General features: G+C 38.8%; 1 protein-coding gene across 1 annotated transcript in view; it reads right to left on the bottom strand.

The window, feature by feature from the left end:
• WDR20 (WD repeat domain 20) overlaps positions 1-14,680 on the bottom strand; it is a 34,197-nt gene extending 19,517 nt beyond the window's left edge. The window contains 1 exon segment of the mRNA XM_030452391.1: positions 14,340-14,680. Within this exon segment, the coding sequence (XP_030308251.1) occupies positions 14,340-14,603 (264 nt within the window). The 5' untranslated portion in view covers positions 14,604-14,680.
• Between the last annotated feature and the right edge of the window lie 4,486 nt (positions 14,681-19,166).

Genomic DNA, 19,166 nt, shown 5'->3' with positions numbered 1-19,166 from the left:
CAATGAGAAAGAAAGTTTCTGTACATTTAAGCTTGTACCCTGGTGGGAAACTTCCGGTGCAAGAGTGCCCAGCAATCCTACCCAATTCCCAGAAAAAGACCTCAACACACTAAGATTTTATATAAAGTAAAAAAAGACAAATTAGGAAAACCTGACACAGCAAGACTTACTGTTTTGTTTTTCAGTATCACTACCCCTATAATAAAAAGATAATAAAAGTTATAATAAATTCAAAACAAAATAATAATTCATAATAAATGAATGCACCTACTATTACCTAATGTTACCTTCAACACTTGCTATATTATTACATAGAACCACCTCCAGTAATACCTAAACCACAAAATAACCCCACCCCAAGCTTCCCTGCAAAGCTACAGAAATCCTGTCACTGTAAAACACAGCATGCTCCTCTCATGACAGCTGCAAAGTCAGCTGAATGTCCATTCATTGGACTTAACTGCCTCCAGCTCCTCAATACCTTATACACCATTTCTTCTGGTTTAAGAGCCAGTAAGGTAGCCTCACTGGGTACCACACACATAGCTGGATTTGTAGCACTATAAATACATTTTCTTCATTCTGTTTATCTGGCTCAGCTCTAAGAAGCTTCTAGATGAAATGCTCCGCCTCTTCTTAAAATCTATTCTGAACTTTCCAAAGAGTCTATAGCCTGTCACACCCCAGTATTTTCATTATGCAGTTCAAATACTAGCAATAGCTTACTTCAGGGATGGCCAAAGAGCAGTAAATATTTGAATGCACTGAAGCATAGATTTTAGTCTCCATTTTTGAAGAACCAAGAAAATTGTAAAAAGTTCTCTCTTTTCTTAACTACACTTCATAATTAATTTCTGAAAGGTTCACCTCATATTTATGCTTAGTTAACTGCAACTGTAAATGTTGAGAAATTAATTTACTAAGTTATATAGTTTACTATGTTTGCAGAGTCATAGCTCAGAAAAAAGTAATAGTTATCCTTCTGATCTCCTTCTTGCTCCTTATCCTTCAGTGGATCCTTTCAGTTCCTCCTACTCCTACAGTCTATTCACATTGTTTCCCACACTTATAATCAGTCCTTTCTCACCTGTGTTTAATGCTGAACAAGGTATGATTCAGATGAGCTAAACAAAGACAAGATTTACCAAAAGCAGCAAACAAATTAAAATAAGGAAAGTAAGTATGTAAATATCAAGTGGATTCCAAGGAAAACCACAGTTTTCTGGCACAACTCAGCAACTATTTTAATTCAGTTAACAGGTTCAGCTTGGATACTTAAACACTTAGTAAGTTACTTTCACTGGGAAAAGGTTTAAACTGGCCTCACTCTGTAAATAAAACTGGTTAGAAAATTATACCTCATAAAGACTACACTCATTTAAATTAGAGCTGGCATAATACTTTCATTTTTGTCCCCAAAATAAGGAACAAACTGGAAACATAACATGAATTAATGATAGCGTCATCTCCCAGTTGTTCATCTCCTCCCCATGCTCACACACAAAAAAGTTACCTGACCTGTTGGACTACTGTTCTAGTCAAGTCACACCTTCAAAGAAATTACTTTCATTTTAGCTCTGAACCCTACTTTTATTTTTTTCTCTTCTCTAAAACACAGGTAGGGTTTTGTTATGATACAGGAAAAGCACACTTTAACAATACACACACACACCTGCCAACAACATCCTTTGAGGCTGACTGGATGTACCTCCGCTTTTTTCTTTCCAGTGATCAGACATCCAAAGTATCCTTAAAATACTTCACACAAAATTAAGCTCCCTCTTGAAAGACTAAATCTGCTGTAGCTTCATCATTGAAATTGTTCAAATTTATTTTTTAACTTTAAGAATATAAAAAAACATTAATACTCAGAAGTTGGCTCTACAAGTTGACTCTTACAGCAAAAAACCCCAACTCCTGCAGTCCCTTGGCAATACCCAAATCTTCTTAATTTTAACACATTTAACTTACAACATTCCTCTCTTTAAGGTTATTTAAAAGTATTGACACCAACAAAATACACAGACTTTAAACATACAAAGAACAAATAGCCAAAAGCCAGACTGATTCAGAGAATCAGTATTTTGACTAAATTTATTAATTGATGTTCTTGAAGTTTGAAGGCTACAATATGACAATTATTATTAAATTTAAGCACATCAGTTTCATGTAGACTTATCAGCAGGTAGAAGTGAAGTATTAATTAATTATAAATAAATTACTGCACAGTAACATATCCAGACAGCTTCATTATACTAAATAACATACAGCCAAGCCGTGGTAGGTGGTACATTGAATTTCCAGCAGTCTACCGGTCTGGTATTTATCTGTGATATATGCCCCCACCCCCTTTTTTCAGCATGTAAGAGGAAAAGTTATTTCTTTAGGAGAGAAAAAAAAGGCAGCAGCAAAAGAGCTCAGAATTATCTGTTGCTATAACAAAACAATGTTTTGGTCCAACAGTGTAAATTCATTGCTTGTTAGAAAAAATTAGCTGTTACTGAAAAGCAGTCTGAATAATTGTATCCTGCACTATCCTGTTGCTATAGAAACTTATTTCACTGTGACAAATAATTGTTAATCAATCTATTTTTTTTTTTCATTACAAAACTCAAGAAGGGTCACAGTAATGTCTGTCAAGCAAGTCAGAATTATGTCTTTCCTGGCTTCTGCTGGATTTTGCAAGCCCTACATGAACGCTGGACATTTCTGATACATTTTTTTAACTAAGCCTGTAACTCCATCATGTTGCAGCATGTTAACAAAATATTACTAGAACAATGCTGTAATTACTTATATACTAAAAATAACATGTAAATAGCCATTATAAAAAAGAAGTTACATGAATAAATTATTGACCAAATGTATAAACCTGTGTTCCAAAATCAGAATGAGGCCCACTGGTTTATGCTTTTTGTTGTCCTGTTTAGTACCAAATGGATGAAATAACATATTTGTCTTAACTTTTGTCCTGAAGTTGTTAATTTACAATGCATCTTCCTTCTGGATCCAATGACTTTTCATAGCAACCCAACCAAACTAGGCAAAAACTGTTACAGAACAAGAATAGGAGCACAGGAAACAAGTATGAAGGACCAAATCCCCATCACAGATACACTGTAGTGAACTCAGACTTCACACAATGCATACAAAGTCTAGGATATTACCCAGTCTGCAAATCAAAATCCTGCTTCAAAAAGTTTCAGAACAAAGGCCAGCGTGTTAGGAATTTCAGTACTAGCTTTCCCAATAGCTGTATTTTACAATGACCATAGAATTAAGATACTTTAAGTGCTGGCAGTTTCACTAGTATGGATACTATATGGGGAACAAAAAAAAATCCCCTTTTGCTTGCTATTAATCACATTCTTTAAAAAGATTACCATGAAGGAGGTAAAAGTGTTTTAATGCTAAAAAAGTTCCACAACACTTTCTTTTCACATGCTGATTTTCATCTCAAGAGTAGATGGGAGTGACCTTCTAGTGTCACCTACTGATCTTCTGGCAGACCACAGCACTGGCCATTGAGTTACTTCCCACACCTCAAGCATTTTGCTAGAGGTCCTAACAGAAGCCCACATTAGGGTACAGAACTGAACCTAGCAAGCTATTGACAGAACACTGCCCAGCTATTAAATCATCCCTCCCATTGATATGGGCACACTGATATTAGGCTGTTAGAAGTAATCACACCTTTATTCTGCACCAATACCAGCAGCCTGTCATAATCTAAATTTTCCCTTGAATCAGCTTGCACTGGAAGCTCCACAGATGCAGGATGTCTATTAATCAGAAATGATACAAATGAAGAAAGGGTTTCAAACGACTTGAGAGAAAGCACAGCAACTGTTTTATAGCATTGTAAAACTGGACTTATCCAAGCACTGGTCTTCCTGGCATTCCCTTTTGGCTTTCTCTCATGTATAAGCAAACCCTGTATCAACCCTTAGCAACTAACAAAAACTAATACACATATCAACCAGATCAATGCCAGACCAATATTTTTTTACGAAAGGGTTACCTATTGCTCTGAAGCTAAAACACATGCATATTGCTACACTGCAGCACAGAGCTGCTAACCAACCTGCCTCTAGACTGCTGCACTAACTTAGCTAATACCAAGCACCTTGCTACTCTGACAGTGAGGAAAAGTCTGAATCATCTTGAGCATCACTGGGGCAGCTTCACCTGGGCATCTCTGCATTTTTCACAACAGTTGCTTTCCTCACCTCTCCAGTCTCCAAGTGCTAATGTGCACCCACGCTTAACCATCCTTGTTCAGTCTAGGGCATTTACAGAGGCTGCGTTTTGGCTAAAACACAGAAACACACTTGAACAGTCATTTCACTGGCACAAAGTCTATTCTGTCAACACTGTTAGAAGGTTAGAAACTTCATACAGAACAGCATCTTGAAACTTTGCAGATGTTTGCTAATGGTACATGATACAAACAGAAGGCTGCACAAAAAAGGGACCACAGTTTCACTGCTGAAGGTGAGAAAGGCAGGCCCAGCCCCATTTGTTAAACTGATGCAAATGTAACTGGACAGTTTTCTTTAGAGGTGACAGACGATAAGATCACATTCTGAAGTAAAAGCAGGACAAGAAGTCCTGCTAGATAGCTAGAAGTAACCTGTTGAGGTATATAGCTAATGATACTAAACAGAAATAATTCTCTAGTCAACCCAAGCATCTTTCTTTTACAACCCCCACTGTACTTCTGAGAGTGAAAAAACTCCTCCTGGACCAAAATATCATGCTAAACAAGATGGTGGGTGTTTGGTTTTGGTTAGTTGGTTTTGGAGTCTTTTTAGTTTTGTTTTTACAAAAAAAATCATTGGATATTTATCAGAAATAATAATCAGTGTAGTATTTGAACCAACACATGCAGACACATGCAGGATGGGCTACACTGGTAAGACAGGTAAAAAATACAGAATTCTGCAAGTATACATGGTATGAAACTTGAAAAGGGCTATTGCCTAACCATTCCTGCTCTCATAAATTATTTTTTGAAGATAAGACACTTCTGACATCCGAAGTGCAAACTGGTAGCTACTGAAGGTATCCAGCCCACTCTTCTGTTAAAGACTTTGAAAGAAAAAAACCCAAACCTCTACAGATACTTTCATTTAAAAGGAAAGTCTGTAAAATAAATCCAACTGTTTGCCATACAGATCTTAGTAGAAAAGAAACTAAAGTGAAATTTGAAAGAAAATAAAAACTAAGATTCTATCCATGGCTTCAAAATACAGTGTTACAGTTCATTTTTAGAGGTAATATTTGCCATACAGACCACTAAATTATGCAAATCCAAACTATAGTTTTAATCTTACAAACATGATTAAAAAACCATTTCAAAACTATTTTTCTATAATATGGAGGGCAGTAACAAGTAGAAAAACCAGAAAAATCAAAGACAACAACAACAAAGAAGTCACTTTACAAAAACTGCTGTCAAAATTTCATTTTGATGATAGCTACAAACTTTTATCAGGATCATGCTCTGGTATGTACCTCAAATCTAGGGAAAATTGCACAACTTCTGTACAAGTCTTAGTTACATGACTGGGGAAATAAAACAAAAACAAAAAAACCCCCACAAAAAAAATGCCTAAAACCAAACAAACAAAAAAGAAGAACTTGTCACAGTTAAATTACAAGACTATGACTTACAGGATTACATATTTATTATGGCTACATTTTTAAGAGAAGGAGAAGACATTTATGTTAGTCAGATTTACTGAGCTACCCTTGTGACAGTGCAGGCTTAAGACCCTGCAGGCACCAGACTCATGGATTTTTAACAGATAGTTTCAATACCTATTGGCATCCATTCAGTCTCCTGTTGTCACTTAACCTTCCTTTATCTGAAAAGGAGCATTAAAGCAATAAACTGAAGTCCTCTATAAGTTTTACATGATATTACCTTCCTGACAAAATGTATGCAAACTTCTTGTAAGACAATAAATTACTTTTTTTTTATTTATTTGTTCACAACATCCAATGATTTCTCCCTACTGAAGGGCATTTACAAGTTAAAGTTCTTGTTTAGACTATAATTTAGTCTAATATAGTCTAATATTCTCTAGGTGCAAAAAAGTTAGACATTATTAATATCAGGAACTGCCTAGCACAGTGGCCTTCCTATCCCACAGTTTTGAAAAACAAAAAAAAATTTTTTTTCACCATTACAGCAACATGAATACCTTATGATTAACTCATGAAATTAAAGACAGATTCTAGTTGGTAAATTAAAACACATCAATTTGCAGATATATATATCAGAGACCTATCATTCCATTATGCAGTGCTTTACTGATTAATGCAAGAGAAAAATTCCTATGCCAATTATGACACCACCACAGGAAAGATGCCCCTGGTAGCAGTTCTTGGTCCTTCCCACAAGCACTACAGGACTACACTACACCTTTTCCACCAGCTCCTTGTTAAACAGAAGACAGAATAAACAAAAGCCATCTCTTTTTTTAAGTTGCAGAGGACAAGATGTGGGACGTAGGTAGATACTGGAAGACAGACTGAACAGATATTTGGACTTACAAATGGAGTGAGGTAAGGAAGAAAAAACAATTGGTTTCTGAGAAGCACATAGCCAAATATTATTACTTTAAGTTACGGTATGACACATTCAATATTACTTTTTAATTTCCTAAAGCTTTCTAAGAAGACAATGGCATTATTAGGCTGTATTGGTAATATGCAACACCAATTTCAAATAATAATTTGTCCAATAGTCATGACAGCTGGACAGCAAGTGGCCTTTGGATATATATGCTTCAAAATAAAGTATTTCAGATAGTTCCCTTTAGCCAGAGAACTACAATAACACTTCAAACTAGGACGTTAAATTTTATTCTAGAATGTCAAACAAGACAATTATGGCAGCTTGCAGTCATCTCAGAGGTGGGTCTAGGTGACATTTAATTAGAGTTTGAGATATCTTCTATATATATTTTAACTATTACCAGTTAGCTAGTTAACTGTTTTGCAGACTATGGAATGTGAAAGCATAATGCAAACTCCTTGCACTATAAACACATAGCACAACTCTTTTCTAACTATCATGACAGAGCTGGGCCACAAAATTCTCTACAGACACAGAAAAGTGTTAGAAATTACCATTATTTGAATTTATGTAGCATTAAGACTGACATTTTATTAGCCTGTAAAGAGTAAGTGCCACAAGTAATGCATTTACACCAACTTAAAACCCCACAATGGAAGTCCTGTAAGCTCAATGTTACTACAAATACACTTCAATACAAAAAAAAAAAACACAAAACAAAACCAGAACAAATTACACATGCAGCAATAAAAACTCCACAAACACACACACACAAATTCACTGTCTATAAAATACTGGATATTAATTTGGGGGGTTGGCCAGCATATCCTAGTATTCACTCTCAAACATGTCAGACAAACAGGCAGCCATCAATAAATTAACATAGGAGAGCACTTCCTCAAAGGATACACTGCAAAAGCTTACTGAAGTCAAACTGCTGTGACGTAGGCTTGAAGCACAGATTAGGAGAAGCAAAGGCCCTACAGAATAATGCCTCTATCAATGTTTCAGAAGTAGCCCCCAGATAATAACTGTCCTGCAAGCCCTATCAAGTGCAGGTATTTCATTCTCTTCCATAACAAGAAACATTTAACAGTGTAATTTTAAAGCAGCTTTTTAGTCTTTCTTTAGTCTTTCCTCTTACTCATGCCAGTCCCAGTTATTATATCTAAGCCTCACAACAGAGTTAAACACTTAAATCTAACCGTACAACAGAGTTAAGCCCTTAAATCTAACTGTACTTCTGTAATATACATTGTATCTTCCCTATTTCCTACATAAGTGCCACTGAAGAAAGGAGTTTAAAAAACCCCACCCTTCAGAAAACTCTACCGGAACATTTTGTAACATGTCTTGGCATTCCTTAGTAGAGCCCAGCTAGGACTAAGGAAAACATCTATCTACATTAAAACACACTAGCTGGTAAGTATATCCATCAATTAAACACCTGAAAAAATTTCCAAGTGATCTTCAAGTACCTTCATAAGCACAGATCAACAGGCAAAGTACCACTGATCCAGCCACAACACCTCCACAGGACTGGTGGATCCAGTCCCAATAGAAAAATTACTATCTACAAGATGGAAAAGAAAAAAAACTCAGTAAGAAATCAAAGGATTTCTTGAAAAAAATAAACCTATGACACTCTTTTGAAGTAGGATACCACACCTGAAAAACGTGGACAATGCCAGTTCCTCAAGCACAAGAAAAAAGTATCATTAAGGTGCAGGATGGCACCTGGTATCTTTTCTCAAAGTTCTGCTCTCATTACTGCAATATTTCCATTAGCCACCTTTGCTTGTCATCTGTTACAGTAAGACTGATGCTTGATTCTGCTCTAAATAAATATTTACATGTGGAACACTTTGCAGTATAACTCCACAGTCATAGTAAATGTTTCTTTTATTTCAGAAGCACTGAAACAAAACAGGCTGTAAGCACCTAAGGAATGGGAGAAAAAGCACACAAAGTAAACTTGAAAAAAGTTTGCACCAAATTAATCTAATTGTCTTCTGAAAAAAATAACCAGACTAGAGAAGGTCAGCAGCAAATGCAATGTATGTTTTTTAAATTATTTAAGATAGTTTTGTTAATGGATACGAATACAAAACAAATTATGAATGACATGAAGACTGGAAAATGTTTTGCAGTATGCAGCACAGAATTGGAAATAAAAATGCTAATAAACTTAGAGTAAAACAAGGAAAATGCTACATGGCATTTAGAAACAACAACAAAAAAATAATCAAAGCATGAATAAAAATTGAGAAAAAACAGCAATCTGATAAGAAATGATCCAAGTGGGTCAACACTATGAGCAGGATTCAAAAATGTCAGCATTGTTCAATATGTTACAAGAATATTAGAAGACAGATGCAGCAGGCAATAATTCTCCCTTACTCTGCACTGAAGACACAGTGGAAGTACAACATCTAGTTCAGATATCAAAAATGCAAGCTAATAGAAGTCAATATAGAGTAAAAGCAAACATTTGGAACTCAAGATCTGAGAGGAAAGGTTAAAAGAATTATTTACCTCACAAAAAATGAGAAAACAAACTACAACTATTCAAATATGTAAAGTCAAAGGCAACAGTCAACTGCTCTCTATGCCGGCAGTAAATAACAGGACTTAGCGTTTTTTGGTTTTTTTTCCTGGAACAAGTGTAGTTAGGTATTGGTGTGGGTGGTAGGGGGAAAAACTAAGCACCAAAACAAGTTATTTGGAGGGGAATTCTTGTTACTGCAAGTTTAAGAACTGGACCAAAACCACAGGGACACTTCACAATGCTTTTGGACAAGTGTGCCTTCAAAGATCTCTTTGGAGGCCTGACATAGCTCAGTGATCTCCAAGTCTGCAGTCATCTATACTCCTCTTTCCACCACATGGTGGGAAAATTTGCTGATTTTCTCCATGGATTCCAGCTTCCAATCCAGAATTGTCTTGTACCACATTTCCCAGAGCAATATATTAAGCATAATCACAAATGCCACCCATAGTCATTGGTGTCGATGGATTCTGTCCTCCATGCCTGCACCAACCCCAGCTTACCACATACATATGTTTCTGCTCCAATATGATCACAACATACTATAAAGTTCTATAGTTATTGACACACTGTTGCTTTAGGTAGCTGCAGAAAAAAAGAACTGAAGACGAAGCTCTTTTTTATGAGAAAGGGGCTCAAAAAATTCAACAACCAATTTCAGGAAAACCACCACATGTTAAAAGAAGATAGAAGGTAGTCAGAATTTAAATACAATGCAAAAAGTCTAACATAATCTAATGAATTAAAGTACACTTTCAAATTCATAACTTCCCAATATGTTATGTAAAAACTATGACCATGTAGCTATTGCCAGCATGAACCTGTGTATGACTGTATTGCAGTGACAGTGGTAGACTAATTTGTCCAGAAACCTTTACAAAATACAGAGAATTGTACATTAATCACCACACACAATTTTTAAAAGAAAAATGCACTAGCTTCCAAGTAGAAAGGGAAACTAATTTGACAGTCAATAACAATCTAGAAAGCCTTGTTTTGTCACACATTGCTAAGGCAATGAAGAAAAGATAGTGCTTTCCTTTCCAGTAGTAATGAATGAACTAATAAATTATTTTGCAAAACTAACCACAAACCATATTAGAGTACCCAAAGACTGTCTCCTAAGCAAGAATCAAGTAAAAGCCCTGAGTTTGGGGCTGCAGGAAAGCCCCAAGTTTGGGGCACTCCTGAGTTGGGGCTGCAGGAAAATGCAACCCACCCAAATCATCAATGCATTGCAGTAGTTTGAGCAGTAATTTCAGAATTATTACCTTATAACTCTACTCCATGAGAAGCAAACCTCTAAAGCAATAGAAAAGGCTTCCTCAAAATTAAGTCCAAAATCTCCCAAGAACTGAATCTGACTTAGGGCTGAAACCCTCACAAGACAATGGATCCAATCTGACAGCCCAGACCACTGAAAGAGGGTACCTCTGTTCCTTCCCCTCAACCCTTCTTTGCTCTTCCAGTTCCTACTAACATCTGACCCCAAGATGAGACAGTCCAACTCATCAAACCAAGAGACAATCTCTTCAGAAAAACAGCAAGTATTTTCCTGCTGGTTTAGCAACCTGAACTAGCTCAACCAGAGGCTGATCACTGCCAAAGACATTGGAGACAGGAGTGCACTGCCACGAGGATACCATACTGCTAGACCATCATTTTCAGCTGTCACCAAGTCAGTTGGGTTCATGAAAATTTACCCTATTTAACAAGAGATCACTATAAACATCCAACCTTAAAGCCACAGCTAAGGAAGGATGAAAATAAATCCCATTGACACTCAGTGCAATTGAGAATAATTATATATTTACATAAGTAAAGCAACCACATCTCATTCCATTACAGTTTTATTTCTCCTTACTAAACTATACATTTTTTTTTTTTCCAGTGGATCCAAATTAGAAAGCAGCAGTTTTCTTGAAGCCTATGTTGCCTTATTAAGACTAAGAGAGCTGTCTAAGTTTCATTATAAAAACAACAGTGCACTGGCTCATTCATAACTAATGTGATTTCTATGACATGGAAACACAGGTTTCATGGTAATGGTAAAGTTTAGAGGTAATACAGAAACATGAAATCATAAAAAGATGGCACCTTTTTGAAGGGGTAAAGAACTAAGTTGGGAGAAAACACCTTTTTGCTTCAAGATGCCTTCAATGACAGCCTGAAATGCTGTCCAAAACTCTCCTGTCTTTCTAACTATTATAATTCCCTATTAGTAGTCTAATCTCCACACAACTGTCCTAGACACGAGATGTAACTTTAGAACCAAGTTTCCTGGAAAAAAGATCAAGGTTAAAAAAGAATCCCTGGAAAAAAAATTTTTTTTCATTATATAAGTTTGAATATTCTAAACAGAACACATACATTAGCAGTCTACTTAAAAAGACAACTTACAAACTAGATGTAGCAGACACAACATATTTAGGATTTAAAGGAAACTAAGAGGTAAGCTTAGCACCACTGATTTCAATAAATCTCCTTTCAAGTGGCATCTTTGACTCAATATTACATTATTTATTCTTAAGCGTAATTCTGGGCTTCAGCATGACTCTTACTTGATGTGTACTGATCTGCAGTGGATTACTGACACAAGAACTGTATCAGCATCTAACACACACAGTTACTTAAAAGTCCTGGTTGTTCTTTCACTCATTTTAGTAAAAATATAGCATTTGCTTAGCAAGAGAAGCAGCAAGCTGTGAAACAGATTTAAAAAAAAAAACAATCAAAAAAACCCAACAAAAACCCCAAACCATAGCTACCTGATATATAGACACAGTACAATTTCAGTAATTTCAACTCAGACTCTAATATTCTGACTTGGTCAAAATGAAAATTATCATCTTAAGGTAATTAGAAAACTTCCTAAAGGGATACTTAATTATAAACTAACAGTTAAAACTGAATTTATTAGCATTATGCAGAGGATCACAATAGGCTGCCCTTCAACAGATACAGTCCCTCTCCCCCTAGAGTCCCCAGGAACAGGAATACATGCAGAGTTAATAGTTTGTCCAGAATTACATACTGTCAGTTCAAGTAACAGCAGTTCTCTCCCTTTTATGATAGCCACAAGATACAAATTCTGATACTGAAAAGCTCAAATAATCAGCTGAAAGACCATCAGCTTTGTACAGAGACAAAACAACTTCTAACTGAATAGTTTCAAAATAAATTCCAAAGCAAGTATTACAAGTTTAAGACAGATCACCTTCCCCATTCTAATTTAAAGCATTTTTCTTAAGTGTGTTTCAATCTATTTCAGCTCCTTCTCTAGGTTCAATTTACTGAAGTAAATGTATTATACCTACAGAATATACCATGTGAAAGGTCACTGAAATGAAAACTCCTCTAACAAAGTGTATGTTTTGCACTACTCAGACAAAAGTATTTGATGGCATTGCAGGAACATCTCAAAAACCATAAGTTAAAAAAATCTGATAAACTGAAAGTTTTCTCAGTTACTGTGTATTGCACCAGCAGCTTTTAGCACATAAAACAAGGTTAAAATACTCAGCTCAAAATTATTTCTATAATTTAAAATAGTTATTCAGTTCCCTATTTAAAAAAAAAAGGCCCAGACTTTAGATTTTTATTTTTCGTAAGAGTGGAAAGAGATGACTAAGATAACTTGCAAGAATCACGTGTACCATTACTAAACTACATAAAAGCCTTCCCTGTTATCTATGTGAGAGAACTCTGCATTTCCTTTGGATGGAAAAACCGAACATAAGATAATAGAATCCAAACATGGTAATAATTCCAGATACACATTTTCAGAGATACTGCCACCCACAATATCTCGTAAATAGTGAAGACAGTAACTGCTTATAAATAGCAAATACTGTTTGACACTCATCACACATTAAAAGAAATTATTGTCCAAGTATTATTTAAAACATAACCAGGTAAAAATCATACACATGCTTTTCCAGATAATTATACTGAATATATAAGATCTGTTAGGTGAACAGATAACCAAATAGGCTTTATTCTCCAGTTGGTGTTTACATTTTATACAGAAGACAAGTGACATAGGCATTAGCACAGGACCCAGTGGGTTCAGATACAATTTCTTGCTCATCTACAAGCTTCTTGCACTGCCTTGCACACATCACTGGTTCTCTGTGCTCTCATCCCATGCTGAAGGCTGGGCTGAGAGCAGAAAGATTTCAAGATATTCACATTATGGCAGCTGAGTCCCAAGTATGTACGACAATGAACACCCACTTTATGAAACATAAAATAGAAAGCTCAAAACCATTGTATCTGTGTCTAGATATATTAGGAGACGTTCACTTGGCATGACAAATTCAGAGTCCTTCTCTAAATCCCATGAAATGAAGGGCCTTAAGAAACAAGTAGAAAGGGCTTGTTCATAAACGTGGTGACCAGATAGAGTCAATGCATGCACTGTTAGTACTACATCAAATAACGACACACAAGGAGTCTGTCTCAAGTGCATCAATTATTCTTTCCTGTAAAAGCAACTTTGTCCGTGTTAGTTAACAGACATTTAAAACTCAGCTCATTGCACTGGCCCCGTTTAGAAACAATCTTATAACCAGTCAACACTTCAAAGTCAAGACAAAGGCCTAAAATTACAGTGAATACTTTACAGACATTCAGTCAAAGCTAAAAGATCCTGGAAGCAGGGATCTGACACCACCCTAACGATGACAGGCATTAGTGTCCAGCAAACTCAGACCTGAAGCAGCAGGTGAAGGAGGCCCCGGGTTGCCAAGCCAATGGAAACCAACGCTCATTCCTGCACGCCAAGGATGGGTCCAAGCGATCGCACCCATCCAAAGGGCGCACACACACACCTACCGCTGGTGACACCCTGTGACTTACACCACTAGCACACGGACCGAGCCAGAGCCAGCCTGCTCACACAGCCCGCCAGCCCAGGCCTACGCTTCCCCTCCCCTAATCGCTACCGCACAGGCCAGTTAATCGCGAGAGCGGCTGAAGTCTCAGCCACAACCGGGCCACAACCGAAAACCTGCCAGCCCCGAGGCCGCCGCGGGGGGGGCAAAGGAGAGGCGGCCCGGCGGGGCCTCTCTCTGCCCCCCGCCCACAGCGCAGTCCCCCGCGGCGCGGCTCTCGCACCCGTCTGGCAGCCGGCGGACCCTCGGTGGGCGGGCCGGCGCGGAGCCCCCGCCGCTCCCCCCTACCCCAACGTCCGAGCCCCGGTACCTTGCGGACCCCCTTGTAGATGTAGAAGTAGAGCTCCCGGCCCACATTGAAGCAGAGCCGGTCTCCGTTGCCGCTCTGGTCGTTGACGTTGACGAAGGAAACGCGGACCGGGTTGGAGCCCTGCGAGTTGAAGGGCACCCGGTTCGGCCGGCTGTACTCCGAGTGGCTCAGCAGCTTGTACAGCCCCTCCCGGGTGGTGAACTGGGTCTTAATCTCGTTCATCTCCTTCCCTCCTCCCTCCGCCGCCATCTTGGAAAGGAGCATTCATCCTGCCCCAGTGCCCGGATGTAGCGACACTGCGCAACCGCCGCCGCCGCCGGCGCTCCCGCGGCCCTGCGCAGAGGCGGCCACGCAAACAGCGTAAGGGGGAGGAGCGACGGCGCCTGTTTACTGCGCCTCTGCGCGTGCGCAGGGCGGGGCCTGCACACAGTGGGCGGGGCCTGCGCACAGTGGGCGGGGCTCCGGGGGGCGGTGGCCGCTGGAGGGGCGAGGGGTGCTCAACATGGCAGCGGCTGCGGGGAGAGGGCGGGGGAGGGGACGGGGAGAGGAAGGGGTCGGTCCCCGGCTGGAGAGTGGGAGGAGAGGCTCTGCGAACCTTGAGGGACTTGTCGCCTCAGGAGGCGGACGTCTGCCCCTGGTGACCGACTCGGCCTGAGGTGTGGGCGGGGCAGTGTCGGTGGGTGAGGGTGATGGATCCCAGTGGGAGCCTTCACCTCGGGGCAGCCCAGACGGGATGCCACCGCCCTGGCCACCTGGACAGGCCCGTTTGCCTTGGCCCTGGCCAGCGTTGTTGGCAGAGTAGTGCCCCGCCGGGTTGTGGTCAGGGATGGTGGTTCAGCCCTACGGGGAGAGGCAGCGGGTCGGTCGGTCGGTCGGTGAGGAGAGATGGAAGCTTGCAGCTGCGCTTCGAATCTCCTCGTCAAGGCCGTGCTACCCCTGAAGCAGTACCGGCATCTCTCCTGCCTTGCACCAGCCTCTGAACTTCCAGCTGCACGAAGAGCCCGGCTGGGGAGTTGACCTGAAATGTTAACCTGAAAAACTAGTTGCCCACTCACTCACTTCATTGTTCTGATCATCGTGCAACTATACAACGAGCTGTGTTGCACAGCAAACCTGATCTATGTCAGAAGGAAGAGGCATAGGATTGGAAAGGACTGTTCTTACTATGCAGGGAAGCAGCACTGTTTCTTCTGGCAACAGTTCAGCTTAAAAGAGTTTGTCCAACTATAGCCTCACAACTGACTCAAGCTAATCTAAGGCAAACCTCCAACTGTAAAAAAGGGCTTTGGCATCTCCTCTATCCTTAGAAACGTATTTCTATTACCACTCTTGCATCAGCACTAGTGATCGTGCAGCCAAAGGGTGAGCCAGATGCACTTGAAAACTAACACATGCAAAGAAATGATGGGTTCTTGGGTAAGCAAACTCTTGACCAGAAACCAGGCTGATCCAATTCATCACAGAATTGCTAGAGCCAAAATAAGGAAGAAGTGGGGAATGTGCAGCTAGGGGGAGATAAGCTGCACTGAGCTAGATCACCTTATATTAATAGTAAAAAACACTTCCCTGGTGTAATTTGAAGCTGTATTTCTGTTGCTCTGATGTGGCTGCTACCAAACATGTCCTGCTCTCTTTCTTGACTGTGACTCTGTGCTGTAGTTGTGTTCTTCACCAGCAGCAGTGTTCATCTGACCTCATGAGAGCTGTTTGTGAAAGATTAATGGATAGCGAATTAAACTCACTACAGATGCAAAATGAAGCAGGACCTCACTGTCTTTCCAGTAGATCAGCTCAGCTGCAGAAGTCCATTCAGACTCCAGGGGGTTAAGTGGATTTATTTGAAATCAATTAATTTCCAAGAGATACAGTTTGTAGCTAAGTGCTATCTTGCAGCTGACTATCAAAATGTTAGTACAGAGTAGCTGTTAGTAGCTGAGAAGCATGAAGCATGAAGTTCTCCAGTTAACTTTTGCAAAACAGAGTATGTATCTGAGTGAAAATCTGAACAAGTACAGATAATGAAACTTCGAAAGGGTCAGGTATTGAGGCCTTGCTTGAAACTCTTCAGACAAAGCCAATCAATAATGACCAATAGGTCTTGTAAGCTTATCAGACAGCCCTGCCAGATGGTATTGGTGAGCTCCTAAATTAAGCTCGTAATTATGTGAGCAGATCTAAAATTATTTTAAGAATCCTTGTCTTAAGAGTGGTTCTTCCATATGGGAGTTTCTTGAATGGATCCAATGGGTCAGAATGTTTTCAGTCACCAAAAGAAGAGCAGAAAAGACAAGGATCTCTGTATCTAGAGCAGACTAGGATTTAACCTCAAAAAAACAAAAAACCCAAAATGTCACTTCAAGCAAGCACACTCAATATTTCTTATTCTTTACACACTGACAACATTGGACAGATGATTTTGAGCAACAAAGCAGGAGACCTTGGTAGAGTGATTCTACGCCATGCAAATTGTACTGAAATCACAGCAGGCCATCTGTCACTGATGGAATGAGTGTGATCCAAAGAATAAACAAAGTTAACAAGTAATTGGTTATCAACAGTACATGGTGGTGCAGAAAGTAAAAGAACTGATGTAGTGTTTAACATTTACTGAGAAACATCAATAAAAGCCGCTGAGAGATTCCACAGAGAATCCAAGACAAATATTCATTTGAAAAACACAGCTGCAAGTCACAAGAACATCATTGTACAGCCCCATCAACAATACTCATTAAATACTTTGTTAAAGAATGGAAAAAAGAGATTACAGAGATAAGTCTCATTAAAATATTCTCTGTACTGCTTGTAAATTCTTCTGTTTCAAGCTAACCAAATATGATAGCTCTGAAATGATCCCATGAGAACACCCCTAGATGTGTTATTTCTTATGCACTGCACAACCAATAAATAGAAGTCAGTCAGAATCACTGCTGCATCGTGCCTTGACTTCTCACAAATGTTTTGGCAAATTCAAAAACAAACATGAGCAATACTCATTAACATCGTAAAATAGTGTAGTCCTTTGAGATTGATTTATACAGAGCATAAATTGGTCCTGCAACTTTTCAGGATGTAGTATTAATAGTACTTTTGCTGGTCATGAGGAAATTAAAACTTATGCAGCATTAAAACTTATGCAATACAAGTAAATTTATCAACAAAATTTCTCCACACTTGAATTTGAATGCCATCTGTTACTTCCCAAAAAGTACTACAATGAGCTCTTCTGAAAAAAAAAAAAAAAAAAAAAAGAAAAAGAAAAAACAAAGAAACAATAAGAGGATGGTGACTACACCCATATTCCATCATGCAAGCATTATCTATTCTCATCTGCATTGCTTGCAGATTCTGAGGCAGGAATCAGGAGACCATCTCTGCGGTGTCTGTCAACTTTAGTTGGTCTGTCAAGTTTTTCTTGGACTTTGATGCCAAAACCAATGTAGGCATTTAGTGTGTGACTGATTTAAGAGTCAAAAGCTCTGCAATGTCTCAAATTTTAACAAATTATGAATGTGTGTGAATTACTAACAGACACTGGCAAACAAAGATAGGGAAGTAACACACATGAAATAGTCAAAAGATTGATGCTGGTGAGGAGAATGGCATGCAAGTGCCATTTAATATGGGGAGAAGAAAAAGAATTACAGTGTTGGAAATATGATTCAAATTACTTACATGAACTTTAAAGTATGTCTGACATGCTTTCATCATGAGAAAATATTGTTTACGGCATAGTTTCATAGCTTCGTATTTTCATTAAGAATATAATCGAAGCACTTCATAAATTTAACACTAAATTCATGAGTTATGTGTTATAAAGTGAAAAGGAGTTATCAAGTAAGTCTCTGCTATTAGAATATACTGCATGCTGGTTTGTACTCTCTCCTCAAAAGCAAGAGAAATACTTTGTTTTCATAGATGGGGGGAGGAGGTTTAAATTACTTAAAAATAAATTCATATTTTTTTAAAACAAGCATTGGGATTGAAGAAGGAAAGGTAAAATAAATCTGCTTGGCAGTTGGGATTGGATGACAGTGAGCTGTGTTGTATCTTTAGACTTCATTTTGCTGCTTGCCATCAGGTTTCTGTAAGTTGTCTCCTGAACAGAGTACTTTATAGCAAAGAGTGTTGTTCTTGTCAACAACAGTTTTTATCTTGAAGCTGTAGCTGTCCCGGAAATTATGTTCTTTGAAGATAAGACTGGGATAATGAATTTAATTTAAATTGTATGGAAAGCCATAGAGATTGGTTTGTTATGCCTACAAACAGCTTGTGTTCCAAGATGTGCTACGTAAGGATGTACTTCTCTAAAACTCTGTAAATAGGAAGCCATCCATACAACAGTATTGCTGTAATCCAGCTGAGGAATGACAACCTTGTGCATAGGTAAGGGCTGATTGTATTTTCTTTTCCATCAGAATCAGCTATTTCTTTCATCAGCTTTTCACTGGGAAACTTGTGGACATATTATATGATTATACACGGTTATTGGTGTTGCAGGTTAGCCAAGCAACATGTAGTTGGTGTGAGAAACAGTTAAGAGTCATCCGTGCAAGAAAAGTAGAAGGCATTGTGTGATTTAAGACTTCGTGAGCAGAAAGCTGAGAAAGGTGTCCTTCAAAAGAATGGACTTGAACAGCCAAGGAAGGGGCAACATTACCAGCCCAAAATAGAGGAGTCAGTAAATCCTATAAGGTGACCTGAATCAAGAGCCTCTGAACATTTTACAGCTAAGAGAGGTATGTGCATGAGTGTCTGAAGTTTATCATAGTTTCCTCAGTCTCCCCCAGGTCATCTGCTTAGCTGATGTTGGGATCTTTCTCTGTTGCT

This window comes from Calypte anna, chromosome 5A (genome assembly GCF_003957555.1).
Source record: "Calypte anna isolate BGI_N300 chromosome 5A, bCalAnn1_v1.p, whole genome shotgun sequence".
In the NCBI taxonomy this organism is placed as follows: Eukaryota; Metazoa; Chordata; class Aves; order Apodiformes; family Trochilidae; genus Calypte; species Calypte anna.
Note: the sequence above shows the minus strand (reverse complement) of the source record. Positions and strands in the feature narration are given on the sequence as shown.